At 45.3% G+C, this 20,038-nt stretch overlaps 1 protein-coding gene across 4 annotated transcripts in view; it reads left to right on the forward strand.

The window, feature by feature from the left end:
• Positions 1 to 20,038, forward strand: part of p3h2 (prolyl 3-hydroxylase 2) — a 303,175-nt gene that overhangs the window by 209,620 nt on the left and 73,517 nt on the right. For all 4 annotated transcript variants that reach the window (XM_070883825.1, XM_070883824.1, XM_070883823.1 and 1 more), the window contains exons 2-3: positions 11,796 to 11,948; positions 12,912 to 13,101. In XM_070883825.1, coding sequence (XP_070739926.1) covers positions 11,859 to 11,948; positions 12,912 to 13,101 — 280 coding nt within the window. In that variant the 5' untranslated portion in view covers positions 11,796 to 11,858. The remainder of the gene's footprint in view (positions 1 to 11,795; positions 11,949 to 12,911; positions 13,102 to 20,038) is intronic.

A 20,038-nucleotide genomic window follows, 5' to 3' on the forward strand; every position in this document is an offset into this window, starting at 1 on the left:
TGGAACCGATTTCAACAGACTCTCCATGTTCCTTTGGAAGATAGCTGCAGCTGAGCGGATCCCGAATGGGCACCTGTGATATAAAAACAGTCCCTTGTATGTGTTAATGCACGTTAATTTTTTCGACGACTCAACCAGCTCCTGGATCATCTAAGCGGAGGTTAGATCCAGCTTGGTGAACGCCTTTCCCCCTGCTAATGTTGCAAAGAGATCATCGGCTTTGGGTAGCGGGTACTGGTCCTGTAATGAAACTCGGTTGATCATTACCTTGTAGTTGCTACAGAATCTGACCGTGCCATCGCTCTTAAGTACCGGAACAATCGGGCTGGCCCACTCGTTGAATTCGACTGGTGATATGATTCCCTCGTGTTGAAGTCTGTCCAATTCGGTCTCCACTTTCTCCCTTATCATGTAAGGGACCGCTCGAGCCTTGTGATGAACAGGCCGTGCCTCGGGGACCAAGTGGATCTGCACTTTGGCGCCTGTGAAGTTGCCGATGCCTGGTTCAAATAGGGATGGGAACTTGCTCATCACTTGAGCACAGGAAGCATCATCCACTGAAGATAGTGCTTTGACATCTTCCCAGTTCTACCGAATCTTCGCCATCCAGCTTCTACCAAGCAGCATTGGCCCGTCGCCTGGTACAACCCACAGTGGCAATTCGTGTATCTCTCCATCATAGAATACTTTTACGTTCGCACTGCCGATAACTGGGATCAGTTCCTTGGTGTAAGTGCGCAGCTTTGTTTGAATCGGGCTCAGCTTGGGTCTTTGTTCTTTGTTGCCTCTCAAATGCCTTCTGGCTCATAAGTGACTGACTCGCCCCTGTGTCCAACTCCATGGAAACAGGAATACCATTTATCTTGACTTTCATCATCATGGGGGGACTTTTGGTAGTGAAGGTGTGCACCCCATGCACTGCTTCCTCGGGCTGAATCACCACTTTAGCTTGTACTTTATGATCCTTGCTGGATCGGAAACCTCCTGCCGACTCCTCTGCCGCATTTTAACTCGCAGTTCTTCTGAACATTCGCTGTGAGTGGCCCATTTGGCCACAGCCTTTGCACACATAATGTCTGGATCGACACAGACTGGCCTGATGGTTACCCCCGCAACGCCAGGATGTTAAAGGATTCACATTTACACTCCTTGACGGATTCTGAGTCGGACTAATTCTTTGATCAACCGTTATTTTCTGCACAGTACTTGCCAGTGAGTTTTGATTCTGGGAGAATCTCAACGTTGAGGTCATGAACGCCTGGCTTAAGGTGATGGTCCATTTCACGTCCCGTCCCGTCGCGAAAATGTCCCGCAACACATTGTTGAGGAGTTCGCCAAATTCGCACGGTTCCACAAGCCTTCGTAGGTCTGCTAAATCCTGGCCCTCGGTGCAGCGGTGTGTGTAGAAGCGATACCTGGCCAACGAAGCCCGAGTAAAGGCTCCACCCTCTGTGAACTTTTCTAAACTACCAACGGCAGCCATCTCTGCGTGTAAGTCCGTGATCTGTTCTCGTTGCCAGTTAATATGTTTCAACTTATCTGTAGAATAACTCCACGAAGCCTAGTGCTGTGCTTGAACTGCTGTGACCTTAATCTCTTTATTGTAACTCCAGAGTGAGGCAGCAATGTGGTGATCAGCCTTTTTTGCAGTTCAAGCCTGGGCCTCCCATAGTTGCATCCTCTAGTGGTACCAGCATAGTATATAAGAGTATTCATATATGACTCCAAGACCTAGATCTGTCAAGCCCGTGTGGTGGCTGTGTGCAACAGCTACCGCACGTTAAAAAAATCCACGTACAGGCATCTTCCACCCTTCAATATGCAGTTCGGGACCTGGAATATTAGGTCCTTCATTGAAACACATGTGAACTCATCCCTTTTTTGCGTGTCATCCTTGATAAGAGGGACCGCCTATGGTGATGATGACCTAAGGAAGGATATACTTGCCTTCAAGGCAATGCAAGGTAGGTTCACCATGCTAATTCCTGGAATGAAGGGATTGTCCTATGAGAAGAGATTGATTAGACGAGGCCTATATTCTCTCTCGAGTTTAGGTGATCTCATTGAAATATATAAAATTCTTACAGGACTTGAGAGGGTAGGTGCTGGGAGGATATTTACCCCTGGCTTTGGAGTCTAGAACCAGAGGTCACAGTCTCAAGATAAGGGGTCGGCCATTTAGGACTCAGATGAGGAGAAATTTCTTCACTCAAAGGGTTGTGAATCATTGCAATTCTCAGCCCCCGAGGGCTGTGGATACTCAGTCATTGAGTATAAGACAGTGATCGACAGATTTTTGGATACTAGGGAAAGCAAGGGATGTGGGGATCGGGCAGGAAAGTGGAGCTGAGGTAGTAGATCAACCATGATCTCATTGAATGGCAGAGCAGGCTCAAGGGGCCGAATGACCTACTCCTGCTCGTATTTCTTATGTTCTTATAAATGCCGGCCTCTGTTTTATTTAAAAATGAGAAGGGTTTTGTGGGTTTTACGGAGCCGATGTGTTTACTGAGGATTTTTGAACTATATGTGTGGAGCTGAGCCAATTGGCACAGTCCCTGTGTCTCACTGTCCAAACCCACAGGCTGGAAAATCCCACCTCACCTCTCCAGCTGTAAATAATATCAGTGAGTGCTCAGAATTTCTCCCCTGATAACTAGTGTCAGCCGTGGCTCAGTGGGTCGCACTCTCACCTTTGAGTCAAAAAGCTGTGGGTTCATAGTCCCACTCCAGGAACTTGAGCACAAAAATCTAGGCTGACATTCCAGTGCAGTACTGAGAGAGCGCTGCACTGTCGCAGGGCAGTACTGAGGGAGCACCGCACTGTCGGATGTGCAGCACTGAGGGAGCGCTGCACTGTTGGAAGGGAAGTTCTGATAGAGCGCTACATTGTCGGAGGGGCAGTACTGAGGGAGCCTCCGCTGCATTGTCACAGGATCAGTACTGAGGGAGCGCTGCTTTGTTAGAGGAGTGGTACTGAGGGAGCGTTGCACCGTCGGAGATGCTGTCTTTCAGATGAGATGTTAAGCCGAGGCCCCGACTGCTCCCTCAGGTGGAAAGGGTCTATTTCGAAAAAGTGCAAGGGAGTTCCCCCCAGTGTCCTCGGCTAATATTTATCCCTCAACCACATCACTAAAAATAAAATTAATGGTATGTAATTGCTGTTTGTAGGAGCTGTGCACAAATTGGCTGCTGCGTTTCCTGCATTACAACAACGACTACACTTCAAAAGTACTTCAGCTAGCTTTAAGCACTTTGGGACATCCTGAGGATGTGAACAGCGCTATATAAATGAAACTTTTTCTTTTCCATCTTTATTTTTCTACGGTTCGAGAAAATGACTGCATTTATTTTAAGAATTCCTCGCCGCCCAATGCCCAGATTGGTTGGTTTAAATGCACTGCCCAATGTGATACTGACCAGGACGGTTTCAGGCTTAACCTTTAGTCTGTGCGGGGGAGATTCGTTTGCGTCTCCAACTGCTTTGCCAGGAGAGGTGAAAAGAATTTGCCCAGGAGCCCTGCCAGTGATCGCTAGCCCAACACCTTTGCTGAAACTTGTGGTCTGTGCGGGTGAGGAGAGGAGAGGGCTTGGCTGCGATGAGTCCACAGTTGGATAGCCTGCCAGCGACCACTGCCTAAGGCTTTCAGTCGGAGAGCAGACACTGAGACTAGATTACCAGTGGAACCCACATCCTTCAGCCGAGAAGGGGAGTGGGAATGGTGGAAGGCAGGTCTCATTGTGAGTTCCAGAGCATTGCCGAAGGGCTCTGTCAGCCCTGCCTGTGAATCAGCTCAGTAAATACATCCAAGACCTCTTTCAAATTGTCGGAATATTTTATAACTTTCATTTCCTCTGTAATGTTTTTCAGATTGAAATGCCTCCTTCTCACTCCCACCAGCAGAGAATTGCATTTTACTTTGTATTCCGTGACCCAGTGAAGAAACTCCCTGATTACCTTTTCAAAGCACTTTCAGTTGTACAGACAATTCATCGAGTTTTCCCCTTTTCCCATCTTGATACAGTTTCTGTATTCCTCTGTCAATCTGCATCGCTCCCTCCCTCCCTCCCTCTCTCTTTCTCTCTGTCTCTCTCTCTCTCTCTCTCTCTCTCCCTCCCTCAGTCTCTTTCTCTCTCTCTCTCTCTCTCCCTCCCTCACTCTCTCTCTCTCTCCCCCTCCCTCTCTCTCTCTCGCCCCCTCCCTCCCCCTCTCTCTCTCTCTCTCTCTCTCTCTCTCTCTCTCTCCCTCCCTCCCTCTATCTCCCTCCCTCAGAGCGAGGTAGCGAGGTTCTGGAGGGAATTCTAAAGCTTTGGGTCTAGGCACAGCCGAAGGCACAGCCGTCAGTGATTGGACAAAGAGTAAAGGATGCCTCAGAGGTCAGAATTGAAGGAATGCAGAGTTCTGGGAGGGTTGCAGAACTGAAGGAGGCGATGGTGGACTTGAAGCCACCGTAGGTCAGTGAGCACAGAGGTGATAGGTGAATGGGAACTCGTGTTACACCCTCTGACATAAGAACATAAAAAATAGGAGCAGGAGTCGGCCATCTGGCCCGTCGAGCCTGCTCGGACATTTAATAAGATCATGCTGATCTGATCTTGGCCTCAACTCCATTTCCCTGCACTCTCCCCATAACCCTTGACTCCCTTATCATTCAGAAATATATCTATCTCCAACAATGAGAAAGAAAGACTCTAAGAGAAGGATGAACCATCCGTGGCTAACTAAGGAAGTGAAAGGTGCTATCAAATTGAAAACAAAGGCACACAATGTTGCGAAGAACAGTGGAAGGCAGAGGATTGGAAAATTTTTAGAAACCAGCAAAGGATGACTAAAAAAATGAGAGAAGATATCTTATGACAGTAAAATAGCAAGAAATATAGAAACAGACAGTTAGAGCTTCTACAGGTATATAAAAAGGAAGTGAGTAGCTAAAGTAAACGTTGGTCCCTTAGAGGATGAGACTGGGGAATTAATAATGGAAAACAGAAAAATTACGAAGACTTCGAACAAATATTTTGTATCGGTCTTCATGGTAGAAGACACTAAAAGCATCCCAATAATTGATAAGCAAGGGGCTATTGCGCAGGGGGGGGGGATTTAAAACAATCACTATCACTAGAGAAAAAGTACTAGGCACACTAATGGGACTAAAGGTGGACAGGTACCTTGGACCTGATGGCCTGCATCCTAGGTTCTTAAAAGAGGTGGCTACATGGATAGTAGATGCATTGGTTGTAATCTATCAAAATTCTCTGGATTCTGAAGAGGTCCCAGCAGACTGGAAAACCGCAAATTTAACGCCCCTATTTAAGAAAGGAGGGAGCCAGAAAGCAAGAAACTATTGACCAGTTAACCTAACATCTGTCATTGGGAAAATGCTGGAGTCCATCATTAAGGAAGTAGTAGCTGACATTTAGAACATCATAATGCAGTCAAGCAGAGTCAGCATGGTTTTATGAAAGGGAAATCATTTTTGACAAATTTGCTGGAGTTCTTTGAGGATGTATCGAGCAGGGTGGATAATGGGGAACCAGTAGATGCTGTGTATTTGGATTGTCAGAAAGCACTCGATAAGGTGCCACATAAAAGGTTACTGCACAAGATAAGAGCTCATGGGGTTGGGGGTAATATATTCACGTGAATAGAGGATTGGCTAACTAACAGAAAGCAGAGAGTCAGAATAAATGGGTCATTTTCAGGTTGGCAAACTGTAACTAGTGGGGTGTCACAGAGATCAGTGCTGGGGTCTCAACTATTTGCAATTTATATTCATGACTTGGCTGAAGGGAACAAGTGAAATGTAGCCAAATTTGCTGATGTTACAAAGAGAGGTGGGAAAGCAAGGTGTGAGGAGAACGCAAAGAATCTGCAAAGCGATATAGTTAGTCTAAGTGAGTGGCCAAAAATTAGGCAGATGGAGTATAATGTGAGAAAATGTGAGATTATCTGCTTTCGAAGGAAAAATAAAAAAGCAAATTATTATTTAAATGGAGAACGATTACAAAATGCGGTGGTACAGAGGGACCTGGGGGTCCTTGTACATGAAATCAAAAAGTTAGCATGCAGGTAAAGCAAGTAATTAGGAAGGCAGATGGAATAGAAACATAGAAAATAGGTGCAGGAAAGGCCATTCGGCCCTTCTAGCCTGCACCGCCATTCAATGAGTTCATGGCTGAACATGCAACTTAGTACCCCCTTCCTGCTTTCTCGCCATACCCCTTGATCCCCCTAGTAGTAAGGATTTCATCTAATTCCCTTTTGAATATATTTAGTGAATTGGCCTCAACAACTTTCTGTGGTAGAGAATTCCACAGGTTCACCACTCTCTGGGTGAAGAAGTTTCTCCTCATCTCAATCTTGGCCTTTATTGCAAGGGGGATGGAGTATAAAAGCAGGGAAGTCCTGCTACAGCTGCATGGGGCATTGGTAAGACCACATCTGGAGTACTGCGTACAATTTTGGTCTCCTTATTTAAGGAAGGATATACTTGCACTGAAGGCAGTTCAGAGAAGGTTCACGAGGTTGATTCCTGAGATGAAGGGGATGTCATATGAAGAAAGGTTGAGCAGGTTGGGCCTATACTCATTAGAATTTAGAAGACTTAGAGCTGATCTTATTGAAACGTATAAGATTTTGAAGGGGCTTGACAAGGTAAATGCAGAGAGGATGTTTCCCCTCGTGGGGGAATCTAGAACTAGGGGGTGTAGTTTCAGAATAAGGGATCGCCCATTTGAAACGAAAATGAGGAGGAATTTCTTCTCTCAGAGGGTCGTGAATCTTTGGAATTCTCTACCTCAGAGAGCTGTGGAGGCTGGGTCATTGAATGTATTTAAAGTGGGGATAGACAGATTTTTGGAAGAAAAGAGAGTCGAGGGTTAAGGGGTGCAGGCGAGGAAGTGCAGTTGAAGCCAGGATCAGATCAGCCATGATATTGAATGGTGGAGCAGGCTGGAGGGGCCAAATGGTATACTCCTGCTCCTATTTCTTATGTTCTTATGTAAATATATTAAATGACCCAGCCTCCACAGCTCTCTGAAGTAGAGAATTCCAAAGATTCTTGACCCTCTGAGAGAAAAAAATCTTCCTCATTTCCGTTTTAAATGGGCGACCCCTTATTCTGAAACTATGCCCCCTAGTTCTAGATTCCCCCATGAGGGGAAATATCCTCTCTGCATCTAGCCTGTCAAGCCCCCTCAGAATCTTGTATGTTTCAATAAGATCGCCTCTCGTTCTTCTAACTTCTAATGGGTATAGGCCCAACCTGCTCAACCTTTCTTCATATGACATCCCCTTCATCTCAGGAATCAACCTCGTGAACCTTCTCTGAACTGCCTTCAGCGCAAGTATATCCTTCCTTAAATAAGGAGACCAAAACTGTACACAGTACTCCAGATGTGGTCTTACCAAAGCCCTGTACAGTGTCGCAGGTCTTCCCTATTTTTATACTCCACCCCCCTTGCAATAAAGACCAAGATTCCATTTACCTTCCTAATTACTTTCTGTACCTGCATGCTAATTTTTTGTGTTTCGTATACAAGGACCCCCCAGGTCCCTCTGTACCGCAGCATTTTGTAATCTCTCCCCATTTGAATAATAATTTGCTTTTTTATTTTTCCTACCAAAGTGGATAACCTCACATTTTCCCATATTATACACCATCTGCCAAATTTTTGGCCACTCACTTAGCCTATCTATATCCCTTTGCAGATTCTTTGCGTCCCCCTCACAACTTGATTTCCCACCTTTGACGAATAGTAGTACTGCTGTCCCTCCACTGCGGTGTGAGGTACAATTGCAAGTTGACGCCTGCGTTGTGCACTAGCTGAACTCATCGAAGCATCAGGAAGGGTAACTTGGGGGCCTCTGTAGTTTCTGATACTGTAATTTGTTGTCTCTTTGGCAGCTGCTTGTCTCAGAAACAGCTGCTGTGTAACATCTGTAGCCTGCAACACAGTAACCAGTGCCAGAGTTTGAAATGTGCACCCTCTGGGCCTGGTTTCAGCTGTTGGGTCTTCCAACCTCAGGGGACATCCTACCAGTTATTGATTGGTACTGTTTCCCATAAACCTCGGCTAGTTCAAAAAAAAGAAGAGAAAGACTTGCATTTTTACAGCGCTTTCACGACCACGGGATGTCCCAAAGCTCTTTGCAGCCAATGAAGTACTTTTTAAAGTGTAGTCACCTTTGTAATGTAGGAAAACTTAGTAATACAGGAACAGGAGGAGGCCTATCAGCCGCACAAGCCTGATCCACCATTCAGTGAGATCATGGCTGATTTGTATCTTAACTCCATCTACTCACCTTGGTTACGTAACCTTTAATATCCTTGCCAAACAAAAATGTATCAATCTCATTTTTGATATTTCCAGTTGACCGGCAACCTCCTATTCTATCCCACACCAAGTCCCAACACCCGTGTCCTTGTTAGCCAACATGGTCTCGCTCCTCCATATCTCTGGAACCTACTCCATCCCCATGACCATCCCCAGAACTCTCCGTTGCTCCAACTCTGCCCTCTTGTCCATCCCCCTACTTCATCCTATAATTGGAAGTCCTGCCTTCTGTTGTCATACTCTTGCATTTGCTCCATATATCCCCTCCACCTCCTTTAAAACCCTTCTTAAAACCTTTGGTCATCCCTCCAAATATCTCCTTCTGTGACTCGGTGTCGGTGTCCATTCTTTGATTACTCCTCTGTGAAGCGCTTTAGGACGTTTGCTCCAATCGGCTGGAGATCGATCCTGGTCCGCATGGCCCAGCTGCTCAGTGAGTCAGTGGTGTGTCCTGGCCCACAGGTGTCGGAGGACTTTGCTTGAACACGCAGCATTCCTGTAATGTGAAAGCTCCAGTGAGTAAACACCCATTACCAGGGCTGGGCTGCACCAGCCACTTGCCGCTGCTCGTTCATACCCGACACCAGTCATGCACAGCTCGCTACAGGCAAAGTAGGTAAATTCCTCGATTATGTTCAAGCAACAAAATAGACAATCCGAATAGGAAAGTAATGGTTGAACTGTTGCATGGAATTCTGGTCAGAAATCTGTCTTTCAGATGAGATGTTAAACCGAGGCCCCGTCTGTTCTCTCAGGTGGACGTAAAAGATCCCATGGCACTATTTTGAAGAAGAGCAGGGTAGTTATCCCCGGTGTCCTGGCCAATGTTTATCCCTCAATCAACATCATTAAAACAGATTATCCAGTCATTATTACATTGTGTGTGCGAGCTTGCTGTGCGCAAATTGGCTGCCGCGTTTCCAACATCACAACAGTGACTACACTTTAAAAGTACCTAGTTGGCTATAAAGCACTTTGAGACCTCCAGTGGTCGTGAAAGGCGCTATATAAATGCAAGTCTTTATCTCATAGAATCCTGGTCAGAACTCGCTACCAACCTTGAGCCATCAGTTTCAAATATTTAAAAGGGCCCTGTTTTTAAAAAAAAATCCCATTCTGAGGATGTGTGGTGAAGCCGGCAATTATTGCCCATCCCTGGTTGCCCTGAGAAGGTGGTGATAGGCTTCTGCAGTCCACATGCTCAAGGCTGTTGTTGTGAAGAAAATGTTTCGTGCCACACAATATATGGTTCTCGCTCCGAAAATAATCCTATGTCAGTTTTACACTTAAGCTGTCTTGGAAAGGGAGCAGACACTATATTACCCGATTGGATGATTCTTCATTGTCCGTCAAGCAGATTTTTCCCCAATCTCTGCATGTTTTTTTTCACGCCCCTTTCATGTTTCTCCGAGATTGCTCATAGCAGCATCCAAGAGATGCATCTTTAATTCCTGGGTTAGAGGGTTGGGGGTATTGCACCAGGGGCCACAAATGCAATTCAGTTCCCATTTTAAGGACATACATGCTGCCCTTATTTTTACATTTCCATCAGAAGTTCCAATGTCCACATTTATAATGGAAATCTCCAAGTAAACGTGTCACACCTCAATTACAACACAACTTCCATTTATATAGCACCCTTAACTTAGTAAAACGTCCCAAGACGCATCATGGGAGTGTTATCAGACAAAAACTGGCACCGAGCCGCAGGCGACATTAGGACAGGTGACCAAAGGTTTGGTCAAAGAGGTAGCTTTTAAGGAGTGTCTTAACAGAGGAGAGAGAGGAAGCGAGGCGGAGAGGTTTTGAGAGGGAATCCCAGAGCTTGGGGCCTTGGCAGGTGAAGGCACGGCCGCCAATGATGGAGTGAAGGAAGCGGGGAGGATACACAAGAGGCCAGAATTGGAGGACTGCAGAGATCTCAGAGGGTTGTAAGACTGGAGGAGGTTACAGAGATGGGAAGGAGCGAGTCCATATAGAGATTTGAACTCAAGGATGACACATTTTAAAATTGAATTTCAAAAGCCATTCGATAAGATGCCACACAAGACGTTGTTATACAAGGTTAGGGCTCATGGGGTTGGGGGTAATATATTAGCATGGCTTGAGGATAGGTTAACGGAAAGAAAGCAGAGAGTCGGAATAAACGGGTCATTTTCGGATTGGCAGGCTGTAACTAATGGAGTGCCGCAAGGATCAGTGCTGGGGCCTCAGCTAGTATCAATTATGTCAATGACTTAGATGAAGGGAGTGAGTGTAATATACCCAAGTTTGCTGATGACACAAAGCTAGGTGGGGCAGTAAGCTGTGAGGAGGATACAAAGAGCCTGCAAAGGAATATAGATAGATTAAGTGAGTGTGCAAAAAGATGGCAGATAGTATATAATGGGGAGAAATATGAAATTATCCACTTTGGTAGGAAGAATAGAAAAGGAGAATTTTTTTTAAATGTGTGAGACTAGTAAACGTTGGTAATCGGGGGGATTTGGGGGTCCTTGTACACGAATTACTGAAAGTTAACATGTAGGCACAGCAAGCAATTAAGAGGGTTGGAGTGCAAGAGTAAGGAAGTCTTGCTACAATTACATGGGGCTTTAGTGAGACCACACCTGGAGTACTGTGTACTGTTTTCTTCTCCTTATCTAAGGAAGGATATACTTGCCTTAGAGGGAGTGCAACGAAGGTTCACTAGACTTATTCCTGCAATGGAGAGGGTTGTCCTTTGAGGAGTGATTGAGTAGAATGGGCCTATATTGTCTAGAGTTTAAAAGAATGAGAGATGATCTCATTGAAACATATAAAATTCTTAGGGGGCTTGACCAGGTGCTGAGAGCTAGTTTCCTCTGGCTGGAGAGTCCAGAACTAGGGGTCACAGTCTCAGGATGAGGGGTTGGCCATTTAGGACTGAGATAAGGAGGAATTTCTTCACTCAGAGGTTTGTGAATCTTTGGAATTCTCTGCCCCAAAGGGCTGTGGATGCTCAGTCATTGAGTATATTCAAGACTGAGATCGATAGATCTTTGGATACTAAGGGGATCAAGGGATATCGTGTTGAAGTAGAAGATCAGCCATGGTCTTATTGAATGGCAGAACAGGCTCGAGGGGCCGTATGGCCTACTCCTGCTCCTAATTCTTATGTTCTTAAGAAGCGTTGGTGAACTTTGGACCTGAAACAAATGTAGGTCAGTGAGCACAGGGGTGATGGGTGAGCGGGACTTGGTGTTACACCCCCTAACCTGTGGAAGTGCCGTAGTCCCTCCACTGGGGTGGGGGTGTGGTACAATTGCAGTGTGACATGGGAGGATTCCATCACAAATGTAGACATCAGAACTAGCGATGGAAAAAGTACACAGAGGCGTGAGATATTTTTATATAATATATTGATATTAATGTGCTCTCAGCAATAAATTCACACTGAGCCTTTATTAACACAGCTGGTTCCTATAATTCTTTATTTTCAGTTGAATGAATTGGACAAAGCAGCTGAGGCGGCTCACACATTCTTCCTGGCAAATCCCGAGCATATGGAAATGAGGCAGAGCCTGGAGCGTTACAAGCAGATGGAGGGGGTGAAGGAAGCCCATTTCATTGATCGGGAGATGAGGCCCTATATGGTAAGCAGATGCAGCGTATTCGCCAGTGACAGCACTGGAATTTCAGGGAAATTTATTGCTGCGCAGGGAGATTCTCTCTGGTTAAACTGTGGAAAAACCCAGTTGAGCGATTATAGATTTTGTTCTTCCAACTGGGCTGTGTGGAGAATATTGGGGCATGGTACTGGCGGGTACAGGTCTGTCATTGTATAACACTGGGGTACAGTACTGATGGGTACAGGTCTGTCACTGTATAACACTGGGGTACAATACTGGTGGGTACAGGTCTGTCATCGTATAACACTGGGGTACAGTACTGGTGGGTACAGGTCTGTCACTGTATAACACTGAGGTACAGTACTGGTGGGTACAGGTCTGTCACTGTATAACACTGGGGTGCAATATTGGTGGGTATAGGTCTGTCACTGTACAACACTGGGGTACAGTATTGCTTTTCAACACTGTTACTGGACTAATAATCCAAAGAACATGAGTTAAAATCCCACTGTGGCAGTTTGAGAATTTGAATTCAGTTTTAAAATTTCTGGAATGAAAAAGCTGGTGTCAGTAAAAGTGACCGTGAAGCTGTCGGATTGTTGTACAAACCCAACTGGCTCACTAATGTCCTTTAGGGAAGGAAACCTGCCGTCCTTACCCGGTCTGGCTCTATATGTGACTCCAGTCCCACATCAATGTGGTTGATTCTTAACTGTTCCCTGAAATGGCTGTGCAAGACACTCAGTTGTGAAATTGCCAGTGTTTCAAGATGAAGGCTCACCACCACCTTCTCAGGGCAACTAGGAATAGGCAATAAATGCTGGTCTTGCCAGCGACGCCCACAGTCTGCGAATATATTGAAGAAAAACATAGTGTTCCTTTCTTTTAAAAGAACTGATGGTTGTTGCTTCTGGAGATGTTGACCTCGTTTTTCAGTTGAGATGATTTCATTGTATGAACTTTAATTCTTGCCTCTTTTATTCCCAGGAGGCCTTTTCAACTGGGTTGAAACACTACGATGAAGACAAATACGCCTTAGCCATCGATTCGTTTGAGGAGGCTCTCAGCCAGTACTGGGAGGCCGAGAAAGAGTGCCGAGTGTTTTGCCAAGGACCACAACAGTTTGATGGTAACAGTTACCCGGCAAAGGGGTCTCACCTTTATGAAGTCATAGCAGGTAGGACACGCTGAATGTAAAGAAAGGACTTGCATTTATATGGCGCCTTTCACACCTCGAGACGTCCCAAAGTGCTTTACAGTCAATGAAGTATTTTTTGAAGTGTAGTCACTGTAATAATGTAAGAAAATACAGAAATATGTACCTGGCATTGGATTCCCCACTCCAGTTACACAGTACACTCTCAGCCTGAACGGCACAAGGTCGATGGTGAGGAGTTTCTGCAATGGGGCTGGACAAATTACCCTTCTGAGGTTGGCTCATTGTGAAGCGGGTGCGTTGAACTGTGTCCATCTTGTTGCATACCTGATCCGGGACTACTCGATCCTGTCACTGGCTGCAGAAGGCAAAAGACTTCAAGGCCCTGGTTGATTACTCCTCACGGAGGATTTAAACTAATATGGCAGGGGGATGGGAACCAATGCAGGGAGACAGAGGGAAACAAAAAGGAGCCAAAAGCAAAAGACAGAAAGGAGATGAGGAAAAGTGTAGGGCAGAGAAACCCAAGGCAAAGAACAAAAAGGGCCACTGTACAGCAAAATTCTAAAAGGACAAAGGGTGTTAATAAAACAAGCCTGAAGGCTTTGTGTCTTAATGCAAGGAGTATCCGCAATAAGGTGGATGAATTAATTGTGCAAATAGATGTTAACAAATATGATGTGATTGGGATTACGGAGACGTGGCTCCAGGATGATCAGGGCTGGGAACTCAACATTCAGGGGTATTCAACATTCAGGAAGGATAGAATAAAAGGAAAAGGAGGTGGGGTAGCATTGCTGGTTAAAGAGGAGATTAATGCAATAGTTAGGAAAGACATTAGCTTGGATGATGTGGAATCTATATGGGTAGAGCTGCAGAACACCAAAGGGCAAAAAACGTTAGTAGGAGTTGTGTACAGACCTCCAAACAGTAGTAGGGATGTTGGGGAGGGCATCAAACAGGAAATTAGGGGTGCATGCAATAAAGGTGTAGCAGTTATAATGGGTGACTTTAATATGCACATAGATTGGGCTAGCCAAACTGGAAGCAATACGGTGGAGGAGGATTTCCTGGAGTGCATAAGGGATGGTTTTCTAGACCAATATGTTGAGGAACCAACTAGGGGGGAGGCCATCTTAGACTGGGTGTTGTGTAATGAGAGAGGATTAATTAGCAATCTCATTGTGCGAGGCCCCTTGGGGAAGAGTGACCATAATATGGTGGAATTCTGCATTAGGATGGAGAATGAAACAGTAATTTCAGAGACCATGGTCCAGAACTTAAAGAAGGGTAACTTTGAAGGTATGAGGCGTGAATTGGCTAGGATAGATTGGCGAATGATACTTAGGGGGTTGACTGTGGATGGGCAATGGCAGACATTTAGAGACCGCATGGATGAAGTACAACAATTGTACATTCCTGTCTGGCGTAAAAATAAAAAGGGGAAGGTGGCTCAACCGTGGCTATCTAGGGAAATCAGGGATAGTATTAAAGCCAAGGAAGTGGCATACAAATTGGCCAGAAATAGCAGCGAACCTGGGGACTGGGAGAAATTTAGAACTCAGCAGAGGAGGACAAAGGGTTTGATTAGGACAGGGAAAATGGAGTACGAGAAGAAGCTTGCAGGGAACATTAAGGCGGATTGCAAAAGTTTCTATAGGTATGTAAAGAGAAAAAGGTTGGTGAAGACAAACGTAGGTCCCCTGCAGTCAGAATCAGGGGAAGTCATAACGGGGAACAAAGAAATGGCGGATCAATTGAACAAGTACTTTGGTTCGGTATTCACTAAGGAGGATACAAACAACCTTCCGGATATAAAAGGGGTCAGAGGGTCTAGTAAGGAAGAGGAACTGAGGGAAATCTTTATTAGTCGGGAAATTGTGTTGGGGAAATTGATGGGATTGAAGGCCGATAAATCCCCAGGGCCTGATGGCCTGCATCCTAGAGTACTTAAGGAGGTGGCCTTGGAAATAGCGGATGCATTGACAGTCATTTTCCAACATTCCATTGACTCTGGATCAGTTCCTATGGAGTGGAGGGTAGCCAATGTAACCCCACTTTTTAAAAAAGGAGGGAGAGAGAAAACAGGGAATTATAGACCGGTCAGCCTGACCTCAGTAGTGGGTAAAATGATGGAATCAATTATTAAGGATGTCATAGCAGTGCATCTGGAAAATGGTGACATGATAGGTCGAAGTCAGCATGGATTTGTGAAAGGGAAATCATGCTTGACAAATCTTCTGGAATTTTTTGAGGATGTTTCCAGTAAAGTGGACAAAGGAGAACCAGTTGATGTGGTATATTTGGACTTTCAGAAGGCTTTCGACAAGGTCCCACACAAGAGATTAATGTGCAAAGTTAAAGCACATGGGATTGGGGGTAGTGTGCTGACGTGGATTGAGAACTGGTTGTCAGACAGGAAGCAAAGAGTAGGAGTAAACGGGTACTTTTCAGAATGGCAGGCAGTGACTAGTGGAGTGCCGCAAGGTTCTGTGCTGGGGCCCCAGCTGTTTACATTGTACATTAATGATTTAGACGAGGGGATTAAATGCAGTATCTCCAAATTTGCGGATGATACTAAGTTGGGTGGCAGTGTGAGCTGCGAGGAGGATGCTATTAGGCTGCAGAGTGACTTGGATAGGTTAGGTGAGTGGGCAAATGCATGGCAGATGAAGTATAATGTGGATAAATGTGAGGTTATCCACTTTGGTGGTAAAAACAGAGAGACAGACTATTATCTGAATGGTGACAGATTAGGAAAAGGGAAGGTGCAACGAGACCTGGGTGTCATGGTACATCAGTCATTGAAGGTTGGCATGCAGGTACAGCAGGCGGTTAAGAAAGCAAATGGCATGTTGGCCTTCATAGCGAGGGGATTTGAATACAGGGGCAGGGAGGTGTTGCTACAGTTGTACAGGGCCTTGGTGAGGCCACACCTGGAGTATTGTGTACAGTTTTGGTCTCCTAACTTGAGGAAGGACATTCTTGCTATTGAGGGAGTGCAGCGAAGGTTCACCAGACTGATTCCCGGGATGGCGGGACTGACCTATCAAGAAAGATTGGATCAATTGGGCTTGTATTCACTGGAGTTCAGAAGAATGAGAGGGGACCTCATAGAAACGTTTAAAATTCTGACGGGTTTAGACAGGTTAGATGCAGAAAGAATGTTCCCAATGTTGGGGAGGTCCAGAACCAGGGGTCACAGTCTGAGGATAAGGGGTAAGCCATTTAGGACCGAGATGAGGAGAAACTTCTTCACCCAGAGAGTGGTGAACCTGTGGAATTCTCTACCACAGAAAGTAGTTGAGGCCAATTCACTAAATATATTCAAAAGGGAGTTAGATGAAGTCCTTACTACTCGGGGGATCAAGGGTTATGGCGAGAAAGCAGGAAGGGGGTACTGAAGTTTCATGTTCAGCCATGAACTCATTGAATGGCGGTGCAGGCTAGAAGGGCTGAATGGCCTGCTCCTGCACCTATTTTCTATGTTTCTATGGAGAGGGGAAGCACCTCATGTAATAAAGATCCAGCAGCTGCCAGCAACAAGGGTGTGCTGAGCTTTGGCATGTCAACAGTGTAAGCATCCAAGGGACACTCCTCATTGGCTGTGTGATGACTTTATTGGTATGGAATAAGGAAAGTAATTACAGTCACTTTAGCAATAGTACACAGGAATAAGCAAAACGCTACACCTCCGATTAGAGAGGTAACTCCTGCCCTTCCTAAGATCGTAAGAATTAGGAGCAGGAATAGGCCATTTGGCCCCTCGAGCCTGCTCCACCATTCAATAAGATCATTGCTGATCTTTGACCTCAACTCCACTTTCCTGCACTGTTCTTCGATTTCCCAGAGTCCAAAAATCTAGCGATCTCAGCCTTGAATATACCTAACGATTCAGCATCCACAGCCCTTTGGGGCAGAGAATTCCAAAGATTTACAACCCTTGAGTGAAGAAATTCCTCATCGGAGACTTAAATGGCAGACCCCTTATCCTGAGACTGTGCCCCCTAGCTCTAGACTCCCCAGCCAGGGAAAATAATCTCTCAGCAGCTATCCTGTCGCACCCCCTCAGAATCTTACGTTTCAATGAGATCACCTCTTATTCTTCTAAATTCCAGAGATTTTAAGCCCATTCTACTCAATCTCTCCTCATAGGACAATCCTCTCATCCCAAGCATCAATCTAATGAACCTTCGTTGCAACACATCGAAGGCAAGTGTGTCCTTTCTCAGATGAGGAGATCGAAACTGTGCACAGTGCTCCAGGTATGGTCTCACCAAGGCCTGTACAATTCCTGGTGTCCTTCCTTCTGTTCTCTTGAACAAGTTCTCTCTTTCTCCCCGCTTATATTTCCTGTCTCTTCCTGCTGCGTTGTTTGATGACCATGTGGTGCAGGTTCACTGGCTCTACTCTCACGTCATGGTTGTATTCACTCATGTGCAAAACCCACTTAGTTAATATGAAAACCTACCTGAGGATTGTGTGAAGATCATAATCTCACCCTTCTCCTAGTTCCCTTTGACCAATAGTCCTACTGCTGTGTTCAAATGGTCAGTAGTCTAAACAATGTGATCAAATCATAGAAATTTACAGCACGGAAGGGAGGCCATTTCGGCCTATTGTGTCCGCGCCGACCGACAAAGACCTATCTAGCCTAATCCCACTTTCCAGCTCTTGGTCCGTAGCCCTGTAGGTTACGGCACTTTAAGTGCACATCCAAATATTTTTTAAATGTAGTGATGGTTTCGGCCTCTACCACCCTTTCAGGCAGTGAGTTCCAGACCCACACCACCCTCTGGGTGAAGAAATTTCCCCTCATATCTCCTCTAAACCTCCCCCCAATTACTTTAAATCTATCTCCCCTGGTTGTTGACCCCTGTACCAAGGGAAACAGGTCCTTCCTATCCAGGCCCCTCATAATTTTATACACCTCAATCAGGTCTCCCCTCAGCCTCCTCTGTTCCAAAGAAAACAGACTCGCAATCTCCAATCTTTCCTCATAGCCCAAATTCTCCGTCCAGGCAACATTCTTGTAAATCTCCTCTGCACCCTTTCCAGTGCAATCACATCTTTCCTGTAATGTGGTGACCAGAACTGCACGCAGTATTCCAGCTGCGGCCTAACCAGTGTTTTATACAGTTCAAGCATAACCTCCTTGCTCTTGTATTCCATACCTCGACTAACAATTCCATATGTCACCTTAACCACCTTATCTACCTGGCCTGCTACCTTCAAGGATCTGTGGACGGGCATTCCGAGGTTCTTTTGTTCCTCTACACTTTTCAGTGTCGTACTATTTAATATGTATTCCCTTGCCTTGTTAAACCTCCCCAAATGCATTATCTCACACTAATCCGGATTGAATTCCATTTACCACTGTTCCGCCCACCTGACCAGTACATTGATATCTTCCTGCAATCCGCAGCTTTCTTCTTTACTATCAACCACACAGCCTATTTTAGTGTCACCTGCAAACTTCTTAATCCTATCCCCAACATTCAAGTCCAAGTCATTGATATAAACCACAAAAAGCAAGGGACCCAGCACTGAGCCCTGCAGAACCCCACTGGAAACAGCCTTCCAGTCACTATCCTCATTGACCCTCCTGGTTACCTCCTCAAAAAATTCAATCAAGTTAGTCGGACACAACCTTCCCTTAACAAATCCATGCCGACTGATTACTCCATGTCTTTCCAAATGAAGATTTATCCTGTCCCTCAGAATTTTTTTCAATAATTTTCCCACCAATCAGGTTAGGCTGACTGGCCTGTAATTACTGGGTCTATCCTTGTCTCCCTTTTTAAACAAAGGTACAACATTAGCAGTCCTCCAGTTCTCTGGCACCACACCTGTAGCCAGAGAGGATTGGAAAATGATGGTCAGAGCCTCTGCTATTTTCTCTTTTGCTTCTCTTAACAGCCCCTGGGATACATTTCATCCAAGCCTGGGAATTTATCCACTTTTAAAACTGCTAAGCCATTTAATACTTCCTCTCTCACTATGTTTATCCCGACTAATATTTCACACTCCTCCTCCCTCATTGCAAAGTCTGCATCGCCCCTCTCTTTTGAGAAGACAGATGCAAAGTATACATTAAGAATCATACATCTTCTGCTTCCACAGATTTCCTTTGTGGTCTCTAATAGGCCCCACTCTTTCTCTAATTATCATCTTGCTCTTAATCTATTTATAAAACAGCTTTTGCTTTTCCCTGATTTTACTTGCCAGCATTCTTTCATGCTCTATCTTTCCTTTCCTGAAAACTTTTTTAATTGCACCACTGCACTTCTTATATTCCTCTCGAGTCTCTGCAGTATTGAGTTCTCGGAATCTGTCATACGCTTCCCTTTTTATCTTTATCTCACCCTGTATGTCCCTTGACATCCAAGGGCTCTAGATTTGTTAGCCCCACCTTTTTCTTTAAAGGGAACATACTTGCTCTGTACCCTCAGGATCTCCTCCTTGAATGCCTCCCACTGCCCTGACACTGATTTACCATCAAGTAGCTGTTTCCAGTCCACTTTGGCCAAATCCCATCTCAGCTCAGCAAAATTGGCTTTACCCCAATTGAAAACTTTTTTTCCTGGTCCACCTTTGTCCTTTTCCATAACTACCCTAAATCTTACTGAATTATGATCACGAGCACCAAACTGCTCTCCCACTGATACCCCTTCCACCTGCCCCATTTCATTCCCAAAACCAAATCCAGAACCGCCCCCTCCCTTGTTGGGCTTGTTACCTACTGGTTAAATGAAGTTCTCCTGAATGCATTTTAGGAATTCCGCACCCTCCGTACCATTCACACTGCTTTTTCCCCAGTTAATATTAGGGTAGTTGAAATCTCCCATTATTACAGCTCTATAGTTTTTGCACTTCGCAACAATTTGCCCACATATTTGTTTTTCTATCTCCCTCCCACTGTTTTGGGGTCTATAATACATGCCCAGCAGTGTGATCG

The sequence above is a fragment of the Pristiophorus japonicus genome, chromosome 6, assembly GCF_044704955.1.
Source record: "Pristiophorus japonicus isolate sPriJap1 chromosome 6, sPriJap1.hap1, whole genome shotgun sequence".
NCBI lineage: Eukaryota > Metazoa > Chordata > Chondrichthyes > Pristiophoridae > Pristiophorus > Pristiophorus japonicus.